This window comes from Aspergillus terreus, genomic scaffold, assembly GCF_000149615.1.
Source record: "Aspergillus terreus NIH2624 scaffold_14 genomic scaffold, whole genome shotgun sequence".
NCBI lineage: Eukaryota > Fungi > Ascomycota > Eurotiomycetes > Eurotiales > Aspergillaceae > Aspergillus > Aspergillus terreus.
In genome coordinates, this window is record NT_165937.1 from 135,474 (window position 1) to 157,993 (window position 22,520).

General features: G+C 50.1%; 10 protein-coding genes across 10 annotated transcripts; 5 read left to right on the forward strand and 5 right to left on the reverse strand.

The window, feature by feature from the left end:
• Window positions 1–311: 311 nt before the first annotated feature.
• Window positions 312–1,287, reverse strand: ATEG_09053 (alcohol dehydrogenase family protein; the record flags this gene model as incomplete). The annotated part of the gene is made up of 2 exons (XM_001217674.1): window positions 312–1,122; window positions 1,169–1,287. 2 exons carry the CDS (start codon window positions 1,285–1,287, stop codon window positions 312–314), a joined length of 930 nt encoding a protein of 309 aa, XP_001217675.1.
• A 740-nt stretch (window positions 1,288–2,027) lies between these two features.
• Window positions 2,028–2,689, reverse strand: ATEG_09054 (uncharacterized protein; the record flags this gene model as incomplete). The annotated part of the gene is made up of 2 exons (XM_001217675.1): window positions 2,028–2,509; window positions 2,629–2,689. The coding sequence occupies 2 exons, from the start codon at window positions 2,687–2,689 to the stop codon at window positions 2,028–2,030; spliced, it is 543 nt and encodes a 180-aa protein (XP_001217676.1).
• Window positions 2,690–3,435: 746 nt separating this feature from the next.
• On the forward strand, window positions 3,436–4,911 carry ATEG_09055 (acyl-CoA dehydrogenase family protein; the record flags this gene model as incomplete). Its single annotated transcript, XM_001217676.1, has 4 exons — window positions 3,436–3,768; window positions 3,828–4,075; window positions 4,125–4,732; window positions 4,781–4,911. 4 exons carry the CDS (start codon window positions 3,436–3,438, stop codon window positions 4,909–4,911), a joined length of 1,320 nt encoding a protein of 439 aa, XP_001217677.1.
• A 277-nt stretch (window positions 4,912–5,188) lies between these two features.
• ATEG_09056 (wax synthase family protein) lies at window positions 5,189–6,510 on the reverse strand (the record flags this gene model as incomplete). Its single annotated transcript, XM_001217677.1, has 2 exons — window positions 5,189–5,705; window positions 5,753–6,510. The coding sequence occupies 2 exons, from the start codon at window positions 6,508–6,510 to the stop codon at window positions 5,189–5,191; spliced, it is 1,275 nt and encodes a 424-aa protein (XP_001217678.1).
• Window positions 6,511–7,022: 512 nt separating this feature from the next.
• ATEG_09057 (uncharacterized protein) lies at window positions 7,023–8,145 on the forward strand (the record flags this gene model as incomplete). Its single annotated transcript, XM_001217678.1, has 2 exons — window positions 7,023–7,315; window positions 7,365–8,145. The coding sequence occupies 2 exons, from the start codon at window positions 7,023–7,025 to the stop codon at window positions 8,143–8,145; spliced, it is 1,074 nt and encodes a 357-aa protein (XP_001217679.1).
• Window positions 8,146–9,360: 1,215 nt separating this feature from the next.
• On the reverse strand, window positions 9,361–10,745 carry ATEG_09058 (alpha/beta fold hydrolase; the record flags this gene model as incomplete). Its single annotated transcript, XM_001217679.1, has 6 exons — window positions 9,361–9,626; window positions 9,687–10,063; window positions 10,152–10,264; window positions 10,328–10,435; window positions 10,490–10,539; window positions 10,601–10,745. The coding sequence occupies 6 exons, from the start codon at window positions 10,743–10,745 to the stop codon at window positions 9,361–9,363; spliced, it is 1,059 nt and encodes a 352-aa protein (XP_001217680.1).
• Window positions 10,746–12,394: 1,649 nt separating this feature from the next.
• Window positions 12,395–13,951, forward strand: ATEG_09059 (FAD-dependent oxidoreductase; the record flags this gene model as incomplete). The annotated part of the gene is made up of 4 exons (XM_001217680.1): window positions 12,395–12,684; window positions 12,746–13,017; window positions 13,076–13,446; window positions 13,505–13,951. 4 exons carry the CDS (start codon window positions 12,395–12,397, stop codon window positions 13,949–13,951), a joined length of 1,380 nt encoding a protein of 459 aa, XP_001217681.1.
• Window positions 13,952–14,925: 974 nt separating this feature from the next.
• Window positions 14,926–16,255, forward strand: ATEG_09060 (uncharacterized protein; the record flags this gene model as incomplete). Its single annotated transcript, XM_001217681.1, has 5 exons — window positions 14,926–14,935; window positions 14,998–15,150; window positions 15,280–15,567; window positions 15,618–15,737; window positions 15,783–16,255. 5 exons carry the CDS (start codon window positions 14,926–14,928, stop codon window positions 16,253–16,255), a joined length of 1,044 nt encoding a protein of 347 aa, XP_001217682.1.
• A 586-nt stretch (window positions 16,256–16,841) lies between these two features.
• On the reverse strand, window positions 16,842–18,644 carry ATEG_09061 (uncharacterized protein; the record flags this gene model as incomplete). The annotated part of the gene is made up of 1 exon (XM_001217682.1): window positions 16,842–18,644. The coding sequence occupies one exon, from the start codon at window positions 18,642–18,644 to the stop codon at window positions 16,842–16,844; it is 1,803 nt and encodes a 600-aa protein (XP_001217683.1).
• A 368-nt stretch (window positions 18,645–19,012) lies between these two features.
• Window positions 19,013–20,614, forward strand: ATEG_09062 (hydantoinase/dihydropyrimidinase family protein; the record flags this gene model as incomplete). Its single annotated transcript, XM_001217683.1, has 3 exons — window positions 19,013–19,060; window positions 19,108–20,042; window positions 20,092–20,614. The coding sequence occupies 3 exons, from the start codon at window positions 19,013–19,015 to the stop codon at window positions 20,612–20,614; spliced, it is 1,506 nt and encodes a 501-aa protein (XP_001217684.1).
• Between the last annotated feature and the right edge of the window lie 1,906 nt (window positions 20,615–22,520).

Here is a 22,520-nt window from a genome sequence, read left to right on the forward strand (position 1 = left end):
TATCGTCCTATTGATGCATATCTGTAGACCGAGAGACCAGTCATGATTCTTCCAGATCCGTCGCGTAGAGCACTATAGATATGTGTCGACTATTTGCCTGGCTCGAAGATGATTTTCTGCGACTTCATCTGATTGAAGTCATCGTATGCCTGTACAGCCTGCGACAATGGCCGAATATCCTGAACCATAAAGCTATGGGTTGTCAGTGTCCGTCCGCCTAAAATATGAACAGAACAACTTACTCCAGAGTGTCTTGTTTTTTCACCAACAAATCAAGTGCATCTTCGAAAATACCTGGTCTCACTGTCAGCTCAGATAACTCGAGTGCGGAATGATCGCCTACTGCGGACTGGACAGCGTCCCATCTGAAGCTGCAGATTCTTCCCATACGCCTCATTACCTCCAATCGGGATTTCAGCATTATGAACCCCGACACTCGAGATACGACCCCAGGGCCGCATAATATCGAAAGCCATGCGCAGCGCGTCACTGTGTCCGACCACTTCGATCGCGACGTCCGCGCCACGCCCCTCTGTCAGGTCCAAAACCCTCTTGCGGAGACCGTCTGCATCGGTTTGGAAATTCCATGGCTCTGCGCCTAGGCTCTTTGCGAGTTCCAGCCGGGACGGGACGCTATCAACCGCGATCAGGTGCTTGGGTTTGTACTCCAAGGCACTGACGAGGGCGCAGATGCCGACAGGTCCGCATCCAAACAAAACCACAGTACTTTCCTGGATCGTCGCCGCGTCCATCTCCTTGAAACCATTCCGTGCAGCGAAAAATCCCGTCGGAAAGATATCCGCCATCAACACTAGCTTCTTCTCGTCGACGGCCGCAGGGGCAGCCACCAGGGTAGAATCGGCGTGAGGAACGCGCACGTACTCGGCCTGTCCACCGTCCAAGATGACAGTCCCGTATAGTTTGCCCTTGGCGCAGCGCGACGAGCACTTCCTACGACAGTAGAAACACTCTCCACAGCTCAGGGTGAACGGCGAGACGACGCGATCGCCCTTGGTAAACTTCTTTACATCAGCACCTGTTTCGACGATCTCTCCGGTGAACTCATGGCCCATCACAAAGCCCGTTCCTGACGGCTGATGCCCGCGAAAAACATGCAATTCGCTGAGTTTGATTAGTTTGAACAACGCGATCAGACGGGTTCTCTCACCTTCCGCAGAGTGCTGTGTACCGCACCTTGACCAGCACGTCGGTGGGATCCTGGATTTGAGGGATGGGGCGCTCCTCCAGCGCGACCTGGAGTGGACCTTTGAACACGACGGCTTGCATGTTGAGTATGCGACAGTTTCGATGGCGGACAAAGATTGTGAAATGGGTTGAGAAGGTCAGACGAGTGGTATCTTAAGTCCCCGACACCCCGCGTGTGAACCTCGGTTGTTGCGGGGTTCTTGATGAGTGCCGTGAAGAGCCAGTCACTTTGGACTGTGGCACAGCTGGTTGGAGTAAGGGTCAGCCCACTTTAGAAGTTTCTGTATGCAACTGAGTGTCATTATTTTTGGATAGAATGACCCTCGTGGGCCCATAACTGGCCATACCACACAACGATCCCAGCCGTCGTCTTTGTGGAAAAGGTATGGATTCTCCATACTTCTTGAATTCAACCTCAAAGAGAAAGCATTATATCTCGGGTTGTCTTCTCCTACTCGGAGGTATTCCTTCAGAGATTTTCTGTTCTCAGGATTCAGACAGCGCTACATGCGTTGGCGTCAAACCTAGAACGATGCCGCTGAGTAGGTGATTGTTCACACATCCTTCTCCAGACAAACATTCGGTCCAGCTTAGAACGGCAACGTGTTCCTCTGCATGAGGTAGATTCAGGAGGATTATGCATCGACTGACCGAAGTAGCCAGCGGCAAACGGCTTCCTGGATCATCCGGATAATCTTGAGTAAGTCGCTGTCTGAGGAACTTGTCGTGCAGTCATTCTACCCAAGGTGAGAAGGATGGGAATCCCGTGCCATATAAAGGAGTGCAAGTGATCACCAGACAGCGTATGCTAGTAACAAATCTTACCCACAATAAACTCCCTCAAACACCGCACCGAACGAGGTCCCCATATAAGCCCCGTCATCCATAGAGTCCCAAAGGTCGACCATCGCATAGACAGAGCAATTCATCCACCCTTTATAGTCTGGTTCGCCTTGATCAAGATCAGGAAATGCCTCAACAACCTTCACATACCACTCCGTCATCTCTTCCGTACAATCTTCTCCGTGCATATCCGCGTGTGCATCCGCCAGCGGGACATTGTTCAGAAGAGGTTCAAGAATCTCATCATTAATCACCATGCAAACACGGTACTTATTCCATCGATCCCGCATATTTCGTTGTTCCACCCACGACTCGAAATGCGAACGTACTGCATCAACCGAGGCCCCGTCGAGGACTGTTAAATCCTCTACAACCGTCAGATAGTGACGTGCCCACAGCTGGTTCTTTGGCGTGGGATCAGGGTTTGGTACGCCGAACGTGTCGTAGAGATCACGGTAAACTGTCCACTTAATCAGGAGCTAATGATGTCGATTGCCCTCTGGAACATTGCATTGGATTTGTACGTGGTACGGTAGACAACCCAGCCCCATGTCTCTTCCCGGAGATTGGCTAGCCTACGGCGAGATGCGCGGTTCTGGTCTTGCCAGTCGCGATCAGCCTCATTGAGTTCCAGGTGCATGATGGATGGGGGAGTCAGTCGTAGTAGTGAAAATGAAGGTGTATGAACCAGCGTGGACCATGCAGAGGAAAGCGAGTGGGCTGGGATTGCTGTCTTTATTGGCACAAGGCTTCACTTCGAAGAATAGGCTACCAGATCCGCTAGTCTGAAGGGTTTCCTGGTGAACCACTGAGTTTGCTGGGTGGAGTCCATAGCCGGCCTCCCACACCAAGTCGGTTTCCCATCGAATCCAAAGACTTCATCATCCTTGGGAGTTATTCATTACTGCTCGCAATTCACAGACTTAACATGCCAGTCCACATTAAGGAGCACAGAAGTCAGCTTGACAATTAAGGCGGATTTAGACGATGAGCCAAGTTGTATAGTTATAGTTAGCTGGTTGAGGACTGCCTATACTTCTTGACTACAAGTAAGGTCCTTATACCGGCTCGCCATATTTTCACTCGGATCTGATCTCATAAGTCTTGTTAATCTCTATGAATTTTGTTATTATTTTCCCGCTGACTAGCATCGATTTTAGGAGCTCCAGAAACCATGTGATTGGAGGAGAGACTAGGAGTACGGTATGTGCCTCGGCCCGTCACCCTCGGTCCAAAACGCTCCATGCGGGGAGAACAGCAACATCACAGAACTCACCCCGTCACTCATACTCCGTACATCTCGACCATACTCATAAATACAATGATATAGCCTTATTCCCTGAATAGTCTGCTACTAGTTGCTGCCCATACGTCTATCCTTTCACCATGGCCACCAACGAAGCCAACCCCGTCCCCTTTTCCGAACCTCCTTACCTCCGCGGTCTCCCCTCCCCCTACTACTCCGACTCTCATCTCCAATTCCAAAAACGCTGTCGTGCTTTCGTCTGGGAACACCTCCTGAGCAATGCGCACGAATATGAGAAGCAGGGCCAAGTCCCGGACTCAGTCTTCCAGAAGTTCTGCGAGCATAACATGCTGGTCCCTAACTTGCCTGCTCCATTGCCCGTCGACTGGCTGAAGCGCCTGGGCATCAACGATATCCTCGGAGTGAAGGTCGAAGAATGGGATTATCTGCACACCGGAATCTACATGGATGAGGTAGGTTGCCTTTCCCATTTCCAAAGACCAAATGGATCCTCTTTCCTGACTATTCTCAGATGGCCCGCTCGGGTCTTTCCAGCGCCGCCGGAATCAACCCCGGATTTTGCTACGGCCTTCCCCCCATTATCAAGTTCGGTAGTCCCCAGCTGCAAGAGCGCTACCTTCCCGACCTCCTGACCGGCAAGAAGCGCGCATGCATCGCCATCACAGAACCGGGCGCGGGCTCGGATGTCGCCAACATCTCCACCACCGCCGTCAAGTCGCCCGACGGCAAGCACTACATTATCAACGGCGAGAAGAAATGGTATGCAGACATTTCGCTCGTTCTCCCGGATCCATTTAACTCTCCCTAGGATCACCAACGGTATCTGGTCCGATTATGCCACGATGGCCGTTCGCACCGGCGGCCCCGGTGCCGCCGGCCTGTCGGTCCTCCTGGTCCCTCTGAAGGGGTACCCCGGAGTCAACATGCGCCGTCTCACGGTCGCCGGCCAGAAGACGGGCGGGACTACCTATATTGAGCTTGACGACGTGAAGGTTCCCGTGGAGAACCTCATCGGCCGGGAGGGCGAGGGCATGCGTCTCATCATGACCAACTTCAACCACGAGCGGTTGACCATCGCTGTTGGAGTGACCCGACAAGCCCGTGTGGCCCTCTCCTCTGCGTTCGCCTACTGCCTGAAGCGCGAGGCGTTTGGAAAGAGCCTGATGGACCAGCCCGTGGTGCGTCACCGGTTGGCCAAGGCCGGCGCGGAGCTGGAGACTATGTGGGCCTTTATGGAACAGCTCCTCTACCAGATGTGCCATCTCAGCAAGGAAGAAGCTGATCGGCAGCTGGGAGGTGTGACGGCCATGGCCAAGGCCAAGGCGGCGATGGTGCTGAACGAGTGTGCTCAGTGCGCTGTGCTGCTGTTCGGTGGTGCTGGTTTCACGCAGAGCGGACAGGGTGAACTGGTGGAAGGTACGTGGACTAATTCTTTTGGATTTTGATCAATACTGACTATGATAGCGATTTACCGCGAGGTTCCTGGCGCTCGTATTCCGGGTGGCTCTGAGGATGTCCTGTTAGACCTGTCGGTGAGGCAGTTGGTGAAGCTTTACCAAGCCGAGGCCAAAAAGTTGGGGAAGTCGAAGATCTAGACTAGGCTGGCCTGATTTGGTCTTTTATGTCAATTTCGCAGTAGCAGTAGCTCCATGAGCTCTCTGAGCTAATGATAGTCAAAAGACAAATTCCTTTCCACTGTAGGAAAAACCGAATAAAAAAGATGCTGAAGGAAGCCTCAGGGAGGACAGCATACTCTGGACGACAGCAAAGACATTGGCTGGCCAATGATAATCGACTTAAAGTCCTGAAATATCCTTCGCATGGTTTTATTCCTCCAATATCTTAACGCAAATCAACATACACACTGTCAACTCATATCTCCGTACCAAATCCAAACATCACCCCCAACCCTCCCGCCACAATCCCAGCCAACCCTGCAGGAACACCAATCCACTGCACAACACTAATCGGAACCATCCACCTGTTTTCTTTTGGTTGCAGCTGTGTGGGGACGAGGTACCGGGGTGAAGTGACAGATATCCACGTCATAACCCACACAAGGCCTAGAACTCTTTGCCAAAGCCTTGGGCCCGTGGATGATTTGCCGCTTTCACCTGAGACTTTCCAAGTTTTCCAAATATGCTGGACTCCATCCTCGATCATGAACCCCAGTGTAAACAAAGGGAAGAAAACCATAGCGCCGGAGTCACTTGGCGGAACTCCCTGCATGGAATCCGTCATCACATGGATCCACCCAGATAGGAGAAAAACGATGAGAACATTGGTGTAACGTTCTATAATGGATGGCCGCGGCAGTCCCAGAAGGTCCCTCGTGATGTAGTTGCTCATCGAGGTGAATGGCCAGCGGAGAAATTGGTGCCAGAATTTCCTGTCACTGTAAGTACACTGGCAAGGTAACACAGCAGGTAGACTTACCCCCAGAAATTGCGCAAGGTATACGCATCCCACATGCTTCCAAATAATGGCGGCCAGTCTTCAGGTGCGTCGCCACACAGTCCAACAGCGACCAACGCGCCGGCGCGGTATATCGAATCGATCAACACTCGCGCCACCCAAAACCATGTAATCAATGACACGGCGACACGCTGTCCCCATGCAGCAGCACCGACATTGAAGTACTTGAAGTCCGCTAACGGGACTTGTGGCGAGTCATCCTGGAGAGAGAGGAAATATAGCACATCCAGGACCAAGTATTCCCAGGCTAGAATGAATGCCTGCCGAACAAGGAAGGATGTCCGGGGGATTCTAGGCTTTGCTTGCTCGGTCAGGAACTTTGGATGCTCTGGGATATTCTTCACTCTCCAGGCTGTGTTGATGCCACGTAGAGCGAAGAAGACACTAGTCGAGGTATGCCAGGTTTGGGCAAATATTGATTCTGAATTTGTGACGATGCCTCCGCGCACAAGATCATCGCGATCCAGAGGATTGATGACCAGGACATTTGTAGCCTGGATTACAGCAACGAAAATTTGGGACCCGGCCTTACTGTAACGGACAGGGCTGACTGAGATACCCTTCGAGACGAGAAAGAACTCATAGGCAAAGCATAAGGAAAATATTAGATAAATGGGACGAATATAAGAGCGTTTGGGGGTCAGGAGAAGCAGTAGTGAGGGAGGCACGCTTTGGGCAAAACAGATAAGAATAGCTTTTGAGAATAGTGACAGGCCCATGACTGATGGAGAGGATGCTGTCTTGCGCTTGTAGAAGTTACTGAAGAGGAAAAAGAATGGCAATCAGTCGTGAAGAATGTTGGCATCACTCCCCTTATCTGCGGACCCATTCAACAGATTTACTAAATCATACTAAGAAACTAAAATAATTAAGAATTTCTAGTTTACCAAAATCATTTATCTTTTCCATTAGTAATATGTGGATAGCAAGTACTCTACACCTCTTTTAATTTTTTTCAAGCAAGCATCTTCTCTTTAGCCGATGTATCCAGCTGAATGGGTCCTCGGAGCAGAATTTAGTGCATTAGGACCTTTTCATATATGTTTCGAGGGTACTTGGGAAGGTCCTTTCTCGGAGTATATAGTTGCCACGAGAGCCCAAATATCCTCGTGTCGGAAATACCTATAAAGCCAATTGTGCATAATTCTCCTTCATATTCAAGTCAGATAACAATATGGGGGTTAGTCCAAGACACATTCTTCTTTCCTTGCCGCTCTTCGCGATTTACGCCATGTACCACTTTTTCCTTCACAATGGCGCTGTTGATTCATTGGAACGAGTCAAAGCTGCAGGCATGCTGCCTGGGGAAGACAATGTCCCTCTGCGTTTTACCTATACTGGTATCCAGGCTGTGGATAACTTCTGCATTGAAGTTGTGATAGGTTTCTGGCCGCTGAGCCGGGGTACTTTGTCGGCCCATTCCCTCTACTGTGTTCTGCTCTTTTTTACGGCCATAATTCCCGCGTGGATCCTTTTCTTCCTGCAGTCAGCCCAACGATCGACCCCACTGCAGGCAGCATGGAGGTACAGTGTCCTCTCCCCCGATGCCATGAATATGCATTAACCTCAATAGGACATGTTTGCTAGCGGTTATTGCTCAAATCATCGGGCCAGGCGTTTTCTTTCCCATGTATACAGCCTGGGACCTTTTTATGGGACCGCATTCAAACGTGCCCATCGCGGGAAGCACCCTTCACTTCAGCCAGATCACAATTCCTGTTTCACTTATGTTGGGTGGCGTTCTTCCAGCCCTGACCCTCCTACTCCCTAGTCCGTCATGGATGACATACGATACAAAACAGTATCTTATTGTCGTCATACAGCTATGGCCTGTTCTGGTGTCCACTGTCATCCAAATTCTGGGCCCACTTCGAACTGCAGCTCAGGAACGCCCCCATCGGAAATCACATCATGGGTCTCTCTACCGATTCGCATTGACTTGTGCCTCTGTATCCCACCTCGGGGTCTACACTGTGGCAGCTGCTTCGGTGATATTTCCTACTCATTTCGGTCGTGCTCTTTCGGCAGATATACACCCCTTTCGGCTCATGCTCCCCGTGCTCCCTTGGTCCGGTACGCGGACGGACTCCGTTGAGGAAGGGGTGTTTTGGCTTTTGCAATGGGATTACGCTGTTGCGAGTGTGTCGGTCCTCCTCTGGGCAGTGGAGCACTTCTTTCGTGAAAAGTGGAGACGCGTGGAAAAGGTGGACTGGACTTCGTTCGCCCTTAATCTGTTTATACGAGTTGTGTTCTGTGGGCCATGCGGTGCTGCGGTACAGCTGATGTGGGCGCGAGAAAACATATTGCAACGCGATGACGGAGATTTTGAAGGTGAAAAGAGACCCGTGGCATAATCAAACCAGATAGGGAAAAGGAGAGCGGATGGGCTATCTTGATTGTGATCATAATGAAGAAGACAAATAACTCATCAACTAAGAACAGCCACACACCACCATCCAAAAAAATTCGTAAGAGTCGCCCATCTGTCAATCCTTATTTTGTCTGGACCCGATGCATTTCCCCTGTCGAGCAGCTGCAGGCTCCACGTCATCCGTCGATCGTTTTAAGCTTCAGCCTTGCGCTTATACTTATGGTTTCCTCCCCGAACCCAAAGTGCCGAGCGGGTCATTCCTCAACTAGCCGGCTGGAACCCACATGTTGGTTCATTGGAAGTTTGTTGGGCCGTGTTGTCGACGAAACAAACTATAGTACAGGCTTTAATCACTAGTGCGTGGCGATTACCTAACTTAGTTATCCCCTGATTCTACTAATCATACATTGAGGTTTAACACCTTAAAGCATCGGGGTTTGTTCTATTTAAGTCTGCCTTGGTCTAGAAATCCTTTATAAAACGACTGAGGTCGGTGGATTTTGGGATCTTGGAGAATTGGAAGGCAAATGGGCAAACCTGCAGGTTTCGTTTGGCTGGTTCCCACTGTACAGGTTCCTGCGGGCTATCGTGGGGCCTCCTGCAAACTACCTCTACTCCGTAGATACCCCTAATTCGCCGTAGTCATTGCAAGATCAATCACAATAATCTCCTACCCTGCATATTGCGATCATCGGATCTTCAGCTACTCATGCACCACCCCCCCACAGTCTACCATTGTTGTCAATTGTGACATTGACCCACTAGGTGGTTGGATCAGCGCAAGGTCGTGTCAAGTCGATGAATGATCTGCAAATCCTACACCTTGAGGCTTCTTACCAGTGGACTACCCTGGAAGTACAGTATGTACTATATATATCTTCTATCCCTGGGAAGCCATTATAGAGAAAGTTTAAAAGAGCGGCGTGTTTGATCATGTATTGTAGGCGCCTGTTTACGGGGTTTAGATAATGATCGTGATATACTCTGCGGGAGTGTACGGAGACCTTTGTTAGAGGAAATATCGTTGTCGATCATTGAACATTATCATCCCTGACCATAGGGGATGAACAGCGGGAATTTCGGGATGCTTGGGTGTACTGTCAGGAACGCTGGGCGTCTCCCACGAAAGTAACAGCCATAGGCCCCATGACTAATTTGAGACAGAGAAAATGTCCGTATATTACGGAGCAGACCAGAATCATTTGCAAGCCAGCCAATCCCTGAGGATTTTGTTCACCTCCGCCGGCCTCTCCCACATCGCAAAATGACTCGCCCCGGTGATCTCCTTAAAGGTCAGATCCGGAACAAACTTCGCCATTGACTCCGCCATCTCACGGGTAATAATGAGGTCGTTCGACGGCCAGATGAACATGGTTGGGCAGTGAATCTTTTCATCCTGACCCCTCTGCTGGAGGAGTACCTGGTCATCCTCATGGTTTTGCTGGCCGCACCGATAGAAGTTCACTTTCTAGGTATCAGTCCTGAGCTTTTCATCATTCTTCCGAGACCACGGAATGTACTTACAAGGACCGGCTAGGCCGGATTTCGAGAACTGATCCACATAAAACTCGAGCTCACCCTTGTCGAGTAATATCGATCGTTCTAAATGCGGAATCAAGTCAAATTTCAGGCCCTCCAAGGAGGTACCAAAGTCCCCATTAGGCAGCTGCCCACCGTAGAGGGCGTTCAAGACGTGCTTCACCCCATCACTGGTCTGAGAATGCTTCTCAACGTCCCCGCTTATGAATTGAAGGGTGTATGCTAAAGACGGGTCTTTCTTCACTCTTGTCTCAGGATCAACCCATTCTGTGGGGATTCCAACATGGGGAACGCAGAGAGTGAACAAATGAGATACCACCTCGGGGTGCCAAAGAGCTAGCCTGTAGGCAAGAAGTGCTCCCCTGTGGCACTGGAGTTAGCCTTCAGTCTACACAATATGATGTAGATGCTTCGCTTTGGATTTCTTTCCAAGGGTATAAACAAACATACCAATCAAACCCACCAACGATGACCTTTTCACATGAGAGGCTTCTTATTAGCTCCTTGAAGTCGTCGGCATGACTTTTCATGCTATACGGAGCGAGAGTGTCTTTGGGGGCGTCCTACATTCAGTCAGTACTGCCAGGGTATGGCCACTCGGTAAAAGACGGGGTATGACTACTCACCGACGCCCCATATCCAATACAGTCAGGGCATATAACACGGAATCCCATGGAAAGTAGTGTTGGGATTTGCCGACGCCATGATATTGAGAGATTGGGGAACCCGTGAATCTATCATTCGTTAGATATGACGATGTATGCTTTTTCAATCACGCCTATACTTACCAGAAGGATAGTATTCTTATATCCTCCCTCCGGCTCTGCCAAAAGATAGCCTATGCATTCAAGTTAGCAATTCTATGATTGAAAAAATCTGGCTCCAGGGTTGGTCTCTACCGTATGTTTTGCCATTGATTTGCGTCGTATGATATTGAACGCGTGGGTCGTTCTCGATCTTGATGGAGTCAACAGTGTTGAAAGTTATCGTTTGGTACGTGGCAAATAAAAGCCGTCGAAGGGTAGGCTTTATTATGTCCAACATGTTTGTATGACCATTTAAGCTGGCTTGACTGCTGTTCCTCAAAAAGAATCTTTTTAGATGATATCTTGTACGGAGTAAGGTACCTAGACAACCCACTGGGTAATTGCTAGTCCATGTTCAAGAGTTATTAACATCACGTAATTCGGGTCGAAGTTTAAATAGTAATTAATTATTCTTTACTTTATTTAATATTACTCTTTTTTTTTTTGTTAAATAATCCAAGATGACGTTTGTTTTTTTCATTAGCAATCACAGAGGTGTTGCCACGGAGTAACTACAGGTACACACGCTTGCATTTTCCCAGCGGCAAGTCAGATCGGCCTTGGCCCCTGTTCTTAGGCCTACTAGTCTCAACTTTGTTTTTTTCATTTTCATTTCCTTTTTTTGGGTAACCGTCCTCCAGCTGCAGCATATTTGGGGCTGCAGATCATGTTGGCCTTCAGTTGGGGGTAGCCGTATACATCTATGTGACAAGTCAGCTAGATGGGCCGCTGACCCTGGCCCCTATTCTCATGCTAACAAACTCGTCCCCACCATAGCTTTTTGGATATTCAGGACTAACGACGCCCGGAAGTTCAAATCAAAGATATTTATTTACCCCTTCGAGCAAATGCTGAAACTCACATACATGCCTAGATATCAAAGTTCGACTGCTTATAAATTATTCAATATAAATCCTGTAATTCGAAAGATTCATGCCTTGTATACGACTGCATTTCTTGCCGCCATCAGTGATTCCACTAATTTGTAACACAGGGACTGTCTTGAATGGTCCAAGATGGACCAGTTATTTGCTCAGGCACAAACAGATGCATGATAGCTGCATATTCCCGATATGGCAAGCATCGGATTGGAAAGCTAGAATGTTGGCAGTGCAGATCATTTATTCTACTCCAAGCTGAAGAGAGATCCTATTTCTGTTGGCCCAATCATCTCCATCTACGCAGATAAGAGTTCGCCTCGTAATAGTCGGTGGAGCCTGCAGCATCAGATCTAAACTCCCTATAGGTGAAGTGACGATAAGACGACAGTGCTCCCAAACTTGACTGTATTAGCAACCGGCCGGGGTTGAATGGGACAAACCCCCAAACTGTACGAAATGAAAGTTTACATTCAGAAGGTACATCGCATCTGTCAAAACAAAAATCGAAAGATGATGGGTCTTGAATCGCCCACCGTGGAGCTCTGTATGCAGCCGCGAGCCACAATCGGACCGAACAGAGGATCCCGAGTCAATAGGCCCGCCAGATTAGGTTACAGGTGTTCTCCACGTATGCATGGCGGTGGGTCGGGTCCGAACTCAGATAACTGGGCTTGATCGACCTCCCTATTTGTGTAGTTGCCGGAAAAGGAAACCTAATCGATGCACTAGACCGGGTACTAGGACAAAACCCATTATATGGATCATATGCACTGAAGATAAAATGTATAGAATACTTGTAATACGATAAGGTGGCGTCAAACAATTACTCCGTAATATCAGCCCAGTCGTAGCTCCCCTGAAGTTACACTGCGTTCTCCACAGAGCGATTAGGTCTTGTCTATACCTTTGTCTGCTGGAGCTGAAGGACGCGCGATTCTTACACATGTTAAAGAGTAGCACTGTCTTCCGTCATTTCTTTGTCTAATGCATGCAGACAGTCAACAACATGGAGTCAAAGTTCAAGGTCATTATTGTTGGAGGCTCCATATCGGGCCTCACCCTCTCTCATTGTCTGAATGCCGCCGGAATCTCCAATATCGTTCTTGAAAAGCATACGGATATTACCGCCCAGGTTGGTGCTTCGATTGGGGTTCTACCAAACGGCGCAAAAATTCTCGACCAGTTGGGCCTCTTCAGTCGCATTGAGAAACTGATTGAACCACTCACGCGTGCTCACATAGCCTATCCAGACGGATATGTGCTTGCTAGTGACTATCCAGTCACAGTGAAGGAAAGGTATTATACGATCTGTTCTCCAGTTGAGGTTGATGAGTACTCTAATATTTATATTCCATAGATACGGGTATCCTTTGGCCTTTCTCAGCAGACAAGAACTTATCGGAGTCCTCTACCACTCTTTTCAGGATAATTCACACATCCGTACGGGCCAACAAGTAGCCAAACTGGAAGATCTAAAGGATCGAGTGCGTGTGACTACAAAGTCTGGAGTCACATATGAGGGAGATCTAGTTGTGGGTGCAGATGGGGTTCACAGTCAAGTGCGGTCGGAGATGTGGTCTTTCTCGAATTCCCCTTACCTTGGGAGAATCTCATCGCAGGAGCAGAAAGGTATACCTACAAACCCAACATATGCACGCTCATTAGATTATTCTGACGCCTTTAAAAGGATTGACGGTAGAATTCTTATGCGTCTTTGGAATTTCATCGGCCGTGCCCGGACTCGACATTGGAGAGCAAGTGGCCTGCTTTCACGATGGCTTCACAATCATGACATACCAAGGCCTGGGAGGACAGGTATACTGGTTCATTGTTCAAAAGCTTGACCGGAAATACACATACCCCTATCACCCGTCTTTCTCCAAACAGGACGCTGTCGATGTGTGTGAGCGACTGGGAAATGTCTGGCTTCGCGATACGGTGCACTTCCGCCACGTCTGGGCGAACCGGGAAACGTTTGCCGTGACTCCATTGGAGGAAGGCATAGTCCGTCCCTGGCACTCCGGTCGAATGGTCTGCATTGGCGATAGCATACACAAGGTAAAATTCACCCAGACGCTCTGCATACCGAGAAGATGCGCTGATTGATTCTTCCCAGATGACCCCCAACCTCGGACAGGGCGCCAACCTTGCCATCGAAGATGCAGCCGAGCTAGCCAACTTCCTTCACGCCATGACCAACAAAATGGGATCCGCCAAACCATCACGACAGCACTTGCACGACATCCTCCATGCGTACCAGACAAAGCATGTGAAAAGAGTGTCACATGTTTGTTACCTCTCGGCGTACCTGGCGCGATTGCATTCCCGTCAGGGACTCATACATATCATCATGGGCCGCTACCTTCCGCCGATTCTCAAGGATATCCCGGCTGACTTGATTTCGAATGTGGTTCACGACGCGGTGACGCTTAGTTATCTCCCCAATCCAGGGCGGGAGGCAACTGGATGGAGCATGCTGAGGAATCTTAAAATAGCTGGGCTGGTTCTGACGGTTGCGGTAGCCTTTTTGCTAACTGCAATGGTGCTACATCATTTCATCTGATATATAGTTGGTTCTACGGGCGTTTCTTTCCGTGATAGCTTGTACATAATGGAGAGTATGGCGTGATTTGGAAATAGTCGATGGGTGACTTTTCTTTTCCTTGAATGAGAGACCTTTTTGAGATCAAATGCCGATGTGCCAAAGCAATTGACATCAATTCATATTAGAAATAAGATGAACATTGAGTTTCAAGGAAATTGGAATATAGATCCAATTCAAGAAACCATCTTTAGGCTTCTCCATGGCTCTGCATTAATCCAGTTCCGCCCAGACCCCATTCTCCGCCAATTTCCTTGGCAACCTGGATTCTTGGTATGATGTTGGTCCTCCTCGTCCATAACAAAAGGGGGAGTCTCCCGTTCACCTAACCAAAGCGCTTCCGTCTCTCAACTATGTATGGTAGTGGTACGTTTGAGGCTTAAAAAGACTCTACTTATCCTTCAAGCATCTAGTCGAAGGCCGTGTCATCTCTCACTTGCGTCCTAGCACAACATTGTAAGCAGTCTTGTAAGTAGTCTACAGACTTCTGGTTCGGAGTCTCTGGTCTGAAGGAGCTTTGACTCTCCATCTTCCAACAATCGCCAGGTTTCCAGATGCACCAGAATGTGTAGATGGAATGTGATTGGATGCGGAAATAAAGCTGTTATCAGACTCGTGTCGGCCGATGCGCGTCTTATCGGGCCAAGAATGGCGTTGCACAGAAAACCGAGTGGCAGAGATATGTATCTCTCCGCAGCGATGATAAGAGACATACAATAAAATATGTCCCATCTGCTGATAGCTTGGGCTCGTTCACCACTCTTCTTACCATGGGACTTCGCGAAAGATTGCAGGTGAAAGCAGGAGACGCCTCGCTGTCAAACGGCGTACAGTCTAATGCAGATCTCGATCCAGTCCCGCGGGACTCTCCCAAGCGTACTTGGAGATGGCCCTCGTTGACAGGATTTTGGATAGCCGAGGCGTTTAGTATCAGCATGTATCAAGGTACGTGGTTCATGGCCTATCCCGGTCCCCACTGTCAATGCTAATCAATTCTCTCCATGAAGTAACATCCACGTCGGTTAGTAAAGGACTGAATGCCGGACTCGCCATCGCTGCTGTGGTCATAGGCCACATCTTGGTCTGTGTTCCGGTAATTCTTGACGGGTATGGCGTACACGATGTCGAACAGCGAATGCGTGCTCACTCTCATCAGTTATGTGGGTGCTATCTATGGCATCAATTTCCCAATCTTAACCCGGGCCAGCTATGGGTTACGGGGGAGTCTATTCGCTGTATTTGGTGCGCTGCATAGCTCAACATTTATCGCCCTAGGCTAACCTGCTCAGTCCGAGGCATCGTCGCCATCATCTGGTTTGGAACCCAGACCTACCAGGCCGGCCAATGTGTATCGGTGATGATTTCAGCCATATGGCCCTCGTTCCAGCATCTTCCCGACAAGTTACCAGCCGGTTCTCCGGTATCATCGTCGGAGCTGCTCTGTTTTTTCCTCGCCATCATCATACACCTACCCCTGCTATATCTGAAAGTTTCTAGCCTCCGCTACCTCTTCATCGTCAAGATGTGCGTTATGCCCATCTTTGGGATTGTTCTTTTCGCCTGGGCCGTGGCCGGTGGTATGCACTTCCCCTAATTGATCTCAGTTGGCTAGAGACTGACGGCACAGCTCATGGTTTCGGTCCGATATTTTCGAAACCGAGTGTTATTAGCGATGGCACACCGGTAGTGGTGGTTTTCTTTCAATGCGTCACAAGTACGATTGGACCAAAAGCGACTCTGGCGCTCAGTATGTTTCCCGGCAGATATCGCCGTCTCCGTCTAACTAGTCTAGACATGCCCGACTTTACTCGATACGCCAAGAAGCCTCGGGAAATTTTTTGGAGTCAGCCGATCGGACTGGTGATATTAGTGTCCCTCTGTGGTGTCCTGGGCGCCACAGTCACCAGCGCCACCGAGATCATCTATGGGAAGAGGACTTGGAACCCTTTGGAGGTGGCTCTTCTCTGGGAGAACCGAGCGGCTCAATTCTTCACGGCGCTTTGCTGGTTTGTTGCATGTGTTGGCACCAACATCTCGGCCAACAGTGTTTCTTTCTCCAACGATATATCGTTGTGGTTTCCAAAATACATCGATAGCCGGCGAGGTGCATTCATTTGCGCCTTCCTGAGTATTCTCTCGATGCCGTGGTATATCCAGCACTCGTACGTCTTTGCCCCTTTCCAAGATAATCCGGTGCTGACAACTATAGCGCCGCGTCGTTTTCGGCATTCCTCGGAGGATACTCCCTATTCCTCGGCTCGCTGACCGGTGTGATTGTCACGGACTATTGGGTTTGTCGGAAACGCAAGCTCAGAGTTCGCTCGTTATATGAACGTGGCACTCACAGCTTCACAGCTGGCTTCAATATCCGCGCATTTATCGCGTTCATTTGCGGGATCGTTCCAAACATGCCCGGTTTGGCCGCAGTATGTGGACAGACCGGTGTGCCAAAGGGCGCACGCTACCTCTATTCCCTCAGTTGGTTGGTTGGTATCCTAGTATCCAGCGTGGTGTATTGGGTGCTGTTTAAGATCAAACCATTCCCGGTGGATGAGCAGGAGATCGAGATACTGGAGGGAGTGGAGCACTCACTGGATAGTAAGTCTGTGCCGGTGTCAGTAAAGGAAAGTTCTGTTTAGTTTGTGTTGTTGTTATTTGGTTGTGTCCTGAGGTGTATACACGCATTACCTGCGTATATACTAATGGATGTCATTCTCTCGAGCTCATGAAAGATCACCCCATATCAACACCAGGTCCATTTCATTCCCAGTATCAGACGACACTCATGTTCTGCCCGGGAAGCGCAGGCGAAACGGAATCGAATTGATTCCTCTCACATGATTATACTGCACTACACATAGTCCTGACCCCGAGCCATACGGGTCACCCTAGAACTCATATACATCCCCTTCTTTGCAGTCCGAGAGCCCGTGCGTAGGATGCCAACTAGATGGTGGACACCAGCGATGACACCATCGATCACTTGGACATCCTTTCCGACGGCAGTCTCCACGGCAGTCTTCAGGGTTGTCATGCCTGCGCAGCCCAGAGTCAGTGTATCGGCCCCCTTGTCCACCAGCTCACGCGCCGCACGACACATCGCTTTAACCACAGCACCCTCTTCTTTTCCTTCAAGCTCCAGTACTCCGAGACCACAGCTTTTTACCCCAACGCAGAATCCCTCCAAGCCATAATTACGAACAGCATCCGTATGCATAACCTGCGACCGTGCAGATGTGGCCACAACCCCGAACCGGTTCCCTACCATTCGAGCAGTGTACAAGCTAGCTTCCATGATGCCAATCACGGGGGCCGTCAACTCTTCCCTCAGAGCCCGGATGAGAGGATGATCGCTGTAGCAGGCCACCAAGAATGCATCATATCGATCAGACAGGGGAAGAATTTCTCGGGCGGCTGCAGCGGCGCTCAACACTCCATCCAAGTGGCCCTCAACGGCTGTAGGCGCGGGAGCCGGGGCAGTAAAGCCATGGACTTCCACATCAGAAGGCAGAGTAGACTGCACTGTCTTCAGGCAGTTGTCAGTCATGAACTTGGACGAGTTCGGATTGACAAGCAGAATCCGATACTTTTTCTGCACGGGTAGTGAACTGCTCATGCCGTTCGCCTGTCCGCCAGACGAGTCAGACGCCGCGGTGTTCTCCAATGGGGGCTCAATAACCCCAGTCTGGGATAGGATTCGCCCGTAGTGCTCGACACGACGGTGACGGGCAAAGTCAAATGTCCGCTGCTTTCCCGGGCGACAGAGAAGCAGGTCACAGTCGGCAATGATGACTTCATCTGCAACGGTCGTGCTTTCCGCCAAGATGCGACCTTCCGGGTCGACAATCATAGACCCAGCAATCAACGGGTATTTCCCATCGTCCAGGCCGCAACGAGCGGCGGAAACAGAGAACGTAGCGTTGGTGTACGAATGACACTGCATGACCAGTCGATGATGGAAGAGGGACATCTCCTCTGCCTCCTTGGGATCCATATCCGCAGAAAGTCCCCAGAACTGCGGCGCATACCCGTTTGTGTTGTATCCGCAAAGGACGACTTCGACGCCCTGCAATCCGAGCACCCGCCAGCTCTCCGCCCACCGGCGGTCGTTGCAGATCATCATTCCCATGATGGGGTCTGTTTCACCTTCGGAGATGAGGCCTGGAACACGGAAGGCGTTGAAGCCCAGGTTCCCAGGCTTGAAATAGCGTTTCTCCAGCTGGTTCACCGCAGTAGGGTCGGGCAACGGCTCAACGTCGCCGGGCAGGTGGATCTTGCGGTACTTAGAAAGGATGGACCCCGTTGCAGCGTGATAGTATACACATGTGTTGTAGTGTTCGCCGTCGTCTGTCGCTTCGGCAAAACCGACGCTAATATCAACTCCTCGCTCATGGGCGAAATCAAACAAAGCTTTGGTGTTGGGGTTGGTGCGGATGTCCCCATGTTCAAACCAGGCGTCTAGTTCTTTTTCATCGAGAATCAAATACCGAGGAAAGAAGGTTGTAAAGCTGGTCTCAGGGAAGAGGACCACCTGCGCTCCCTTGTCGGCGGCGTCGTTGAGCAGCGCCAGCATGCGCCGAACAGTGCCTTCTCGTTTATCCCATGAGTTGGTGGTGCCCATCTGGGCGGCGGCGATCCGAACTGTTCGACTCATGGTTATGGATGTGCGTATAGCGTGGTTACGAGCAGGAATGAGGGGGTATCTAGCGGATTATCCTCTATTGGTAGATTGCTATATATACGACGGGGTTATCGTGCCGGAGATATATCCGATGCATGATCCCCATACAGAATCCTGATAGACAGTAACGATGAACTAATGAGAACAGCAGCCTTCGGTGCTTCCGCCGTATCGCATCCTCTGGCGATATTGGGCTATCTTTCGAACTATTCTTATCAGGGTCGGCCGATGGATGATAAACACCTCCTCCGTGAGGGGTAGATTAATACCGAAGGATTGCCAGTATACCTCGGAAAGGTCATTGAAGCCTAGTATTCTTGTTGCATGAGTTTCTTATCACCATGCAGATTACCAGCGGCATCGAGTTGATTGTCACCAATGCGACGATTGTATGCACCCTCATGTCCATCTTCTCCCTCAGGACTAACAACAACAGGTAACCGCCGCGGACGTCCTACCGGACCAAGACATTGCAATTTCCGCGGGGAAAATAGTCTTGCTTGGCCAGAGCCTGACAGCTCTCTTTCCCACCGCTCCAACCCTCGATGCTGAAGGGGCGTATGTTTGCCCCGGAGGCGTTGACAGTCATGTCCACCTACAGCAGGACAACAGTCCAACCGGTGATACCTGGGAATCGGGGACTCGGTCGGCCATTGCTGGCGGGACGACCACGGTGATTGCATTCGCCAGCCAGAAACGTACGGATGACAGTCTATTCCCCGTGGTTGAAGAATACCACCGTCGGGCTGCGGGTAAAGCATATGCGGACTATGGATTCCACCTCATCCTCACCAATCCGACCCCAACGGTGATGAACGAGGAGCTCCCCGTCATGATGCGAGAGGGTATCAGCTCCGTTAAACTGTACATGACTTACCAACCCATGCGTCTACGCGATCGCGAGTTGCTGGACGTTTTTGAAGGCACTAGACGTCTGGGGATGACCACCATGATCCATGCCGAAAATGCCGATATGATCGAGTGGATGATGGAGAAGTTGGAGGCTCGAGGCCGTACAGAGCCTTACGCGCATGCACTCGCGCGGCCCAACATAGCGGAGGACGAGGCCACATACCGTGCCATCTCCCTCTCTCAACTGGCCGATGTCCCCATTCTTATTGTGCACATGTCTTCCAAGGTCGCTGCATCGCATGTCCGACGCGCGCAGACCCGTCTGCTACCCATCATGGCAGAAACGTGTCCCCATTACCTACGATTTACCAGTGAGAAGCTGAGGGGAGAAGGCTTCCAGGGTGCGAAGTGTGTTTGCTCGCCGGCCTTGCGCGAGGATCCGATGGATCTGCAGGCCATGTGGGATGGGCTGGTGAATAACACGTTCACTGTCGTGTCCAGTGATCATGCACCGTCCAAGTGAGATTTGTCGTTCCTTAGGATCTATTTTTATTGCTAATGTCTGAAGATTCGATCACCCATTGGGCAAGAAAGCAGGAACCTCTACTTTTACGAAGATACCCAATGGTCTTCCAGGACTCGAAACCCGCATGCCTAGTCTCTTTTGCGATGGCGTCCTCACGGGGCGTCTTTCTATTCAGAAGTTCGTGGAACTGACTAGTTCCAACCCTGCAAAGCTGTATGGGCTCGGGTCTACCAAAGGCACTATTGCTCCCGGTTTCGATGCTGATTTGGTCATTTTCTATCCTACACCTGAACAAGTTGCCGCTAATGGAAAGGGAAGAGCCATGACGCCGTTCCATCTAGAAAATTCCATGCTGCATCACGATATTGACTACACCCCATTTGAAGGTATTGAGTTCACCAACTGGCCTCGATACACGATTCTCCGCGGCAAGGTGGTTTGGAATCGAGATCAGGGTGGTGTCATTGGCAGGAAAGGGGACGGGATGTTCTTGAAACGGGGAAAGAGCTCGCTCAGCAGGCCTCGGGGGGTCTTTGTCAATGAGTTCGATCCATATCGGCAATGATCATGTTTTTCTACAGGATTATGTACAGTTCCTATCAGTACTCCTCAACCCACTGGGCCATCTGATTGGCGACTTGGTGTTGCGGCTGAAAAGCCAGATGCATGAAGCACTGGCGCAAAGTTATTCCCCCGTTTGTGGTTATCGAGCTGTGGTCGACGACTGGGCTGTACTCCAGTCGCCAGGTATTAGCGGGACCAGGCACTTGGCGCAGAAAAATGGTCTCCTCGTAATTGGACATAAATCCATAGGCCATATTGGTGCCCTGCATATACTGAGCGATTTGGCCTATATAACTGTCAAAACTTTTCAAGAGCTACTCCAAAAGGTTGACTTACCCAATATGTCCCGTAGATCTTGCTCCTCACTGATATTGCTTAAGGAGTGAGCAAGAACCCAGGGAGTTTTGAGCTCCCCAACAAATAGCAGCTGAGCATTGGACCTTCTCAACCCAGCCACGTCTGGCACTTTGTTGTAGATCGTAGTCGAGGCCCGAAACCCCCCCATTGGGAGTGAAAGACAGAGAACATGACCTGACTGATGTGCTGCTTCCAACGTCCCTGCACCAGGTCCCATCTCCGCTTCACCAGAGACTGGTCCGCCCTGACCGTGATGCGCAGATACGCGTGAATGCCTTGGGTGTATTTGGCGAACGTCAAAACAGCTGGTGTCGGTCTTGGGACACTAGCAGAAAACTATTGACCGGTTAGTTAGAATTCTATTATAGAGTCCTTGGCAGTAAAACGCACTGCTCGTTGAAAATGGCGGCATCTCCAAAGGGCTTCACGGGCCATCGGTAACAGGGGAGGGGGTTGCTCGCGTTGGTTGCTCCAGGGGGGCATTGCAGCGCCACGCTGCTGATGGTCAATTGACCTGTTTCTCCACTGAAAACGTCGATGCGTTTTTGAACGTCTTGATTTCTAGAGCGATGTCTCACTAGTGATATCAGCGTTAAAGTCGATACTACTGAAGCTGCGAGGAGGCTCTTCATTTCTCCTTGTGTGTATGTGCGTTGGGCTAGAGGTCGGTTCTGAGGTCTGGTGGGAGGTTCAACTTGCGCCATGCTGCTGATGGTCGATTGACCTGTTTCTCCACTGAAAAGGTCGGTGCGTTTTTGAACGTCTGGCTCCCTAGAGCAATGTCTCACTCGTGATGTCAGCGTCAAGTCGATGCAATTAAACCTGCTGTACCTACAGTCCTTGAGTATATGTGATGGCTTGGGTTCTTAGACCACAGAGACTGCCGCATCAGCGAAAGATTCATACCCATTGCATTTGCCAATGAGTCCATTGGCGCGATTCTGCAACGAATCGGATGCAGTGTATGGCGCTGCTCATGGTATGGGGATCTCCTGTTGAAGGATTAGAAATCCAATTCCGACGGTTTTCTCGAAACCTTGGTGGGTGCCATGGCGAGACTGGGATGATGGATGAGGGATGAGAAGGCCGGTGAGATCCCTTTCTTCGACCAGTTCAATTCTACGGATCTTCACATGATTGAATCTGCCGTCTGATGTCAGCTCTTCACCTACGACTCCACTGTAGTACCACAGTTAATACCTTCCCTGTGTGGCAATTTGTCCAGTATCGTCACCTTATATCAGTTAAACAAACCAGTCTTCGCCATATATCTAGAAGGATTATATGGGAGGTTTCCGCTATTGGAAAGTTGGGAGATCAGTGAATATCTTATGCAGGGGTGCGAGATTGCGGAATCTGGGGCTTTGAATAGACTCATCATTTAATTGGGGACCGTAGTCACCGAAGATTGGGAAGACACAGGAGGGATACAACCTAACTGGGGCTTAAGGGCGAACCACGAATGAAAGGCCAGAACAGCATTCATAGACAGGCATGATAGAAGCAGTGGACGTTGCATGTCAAGTACAATTTGCTGCGGTTAGGGAGTT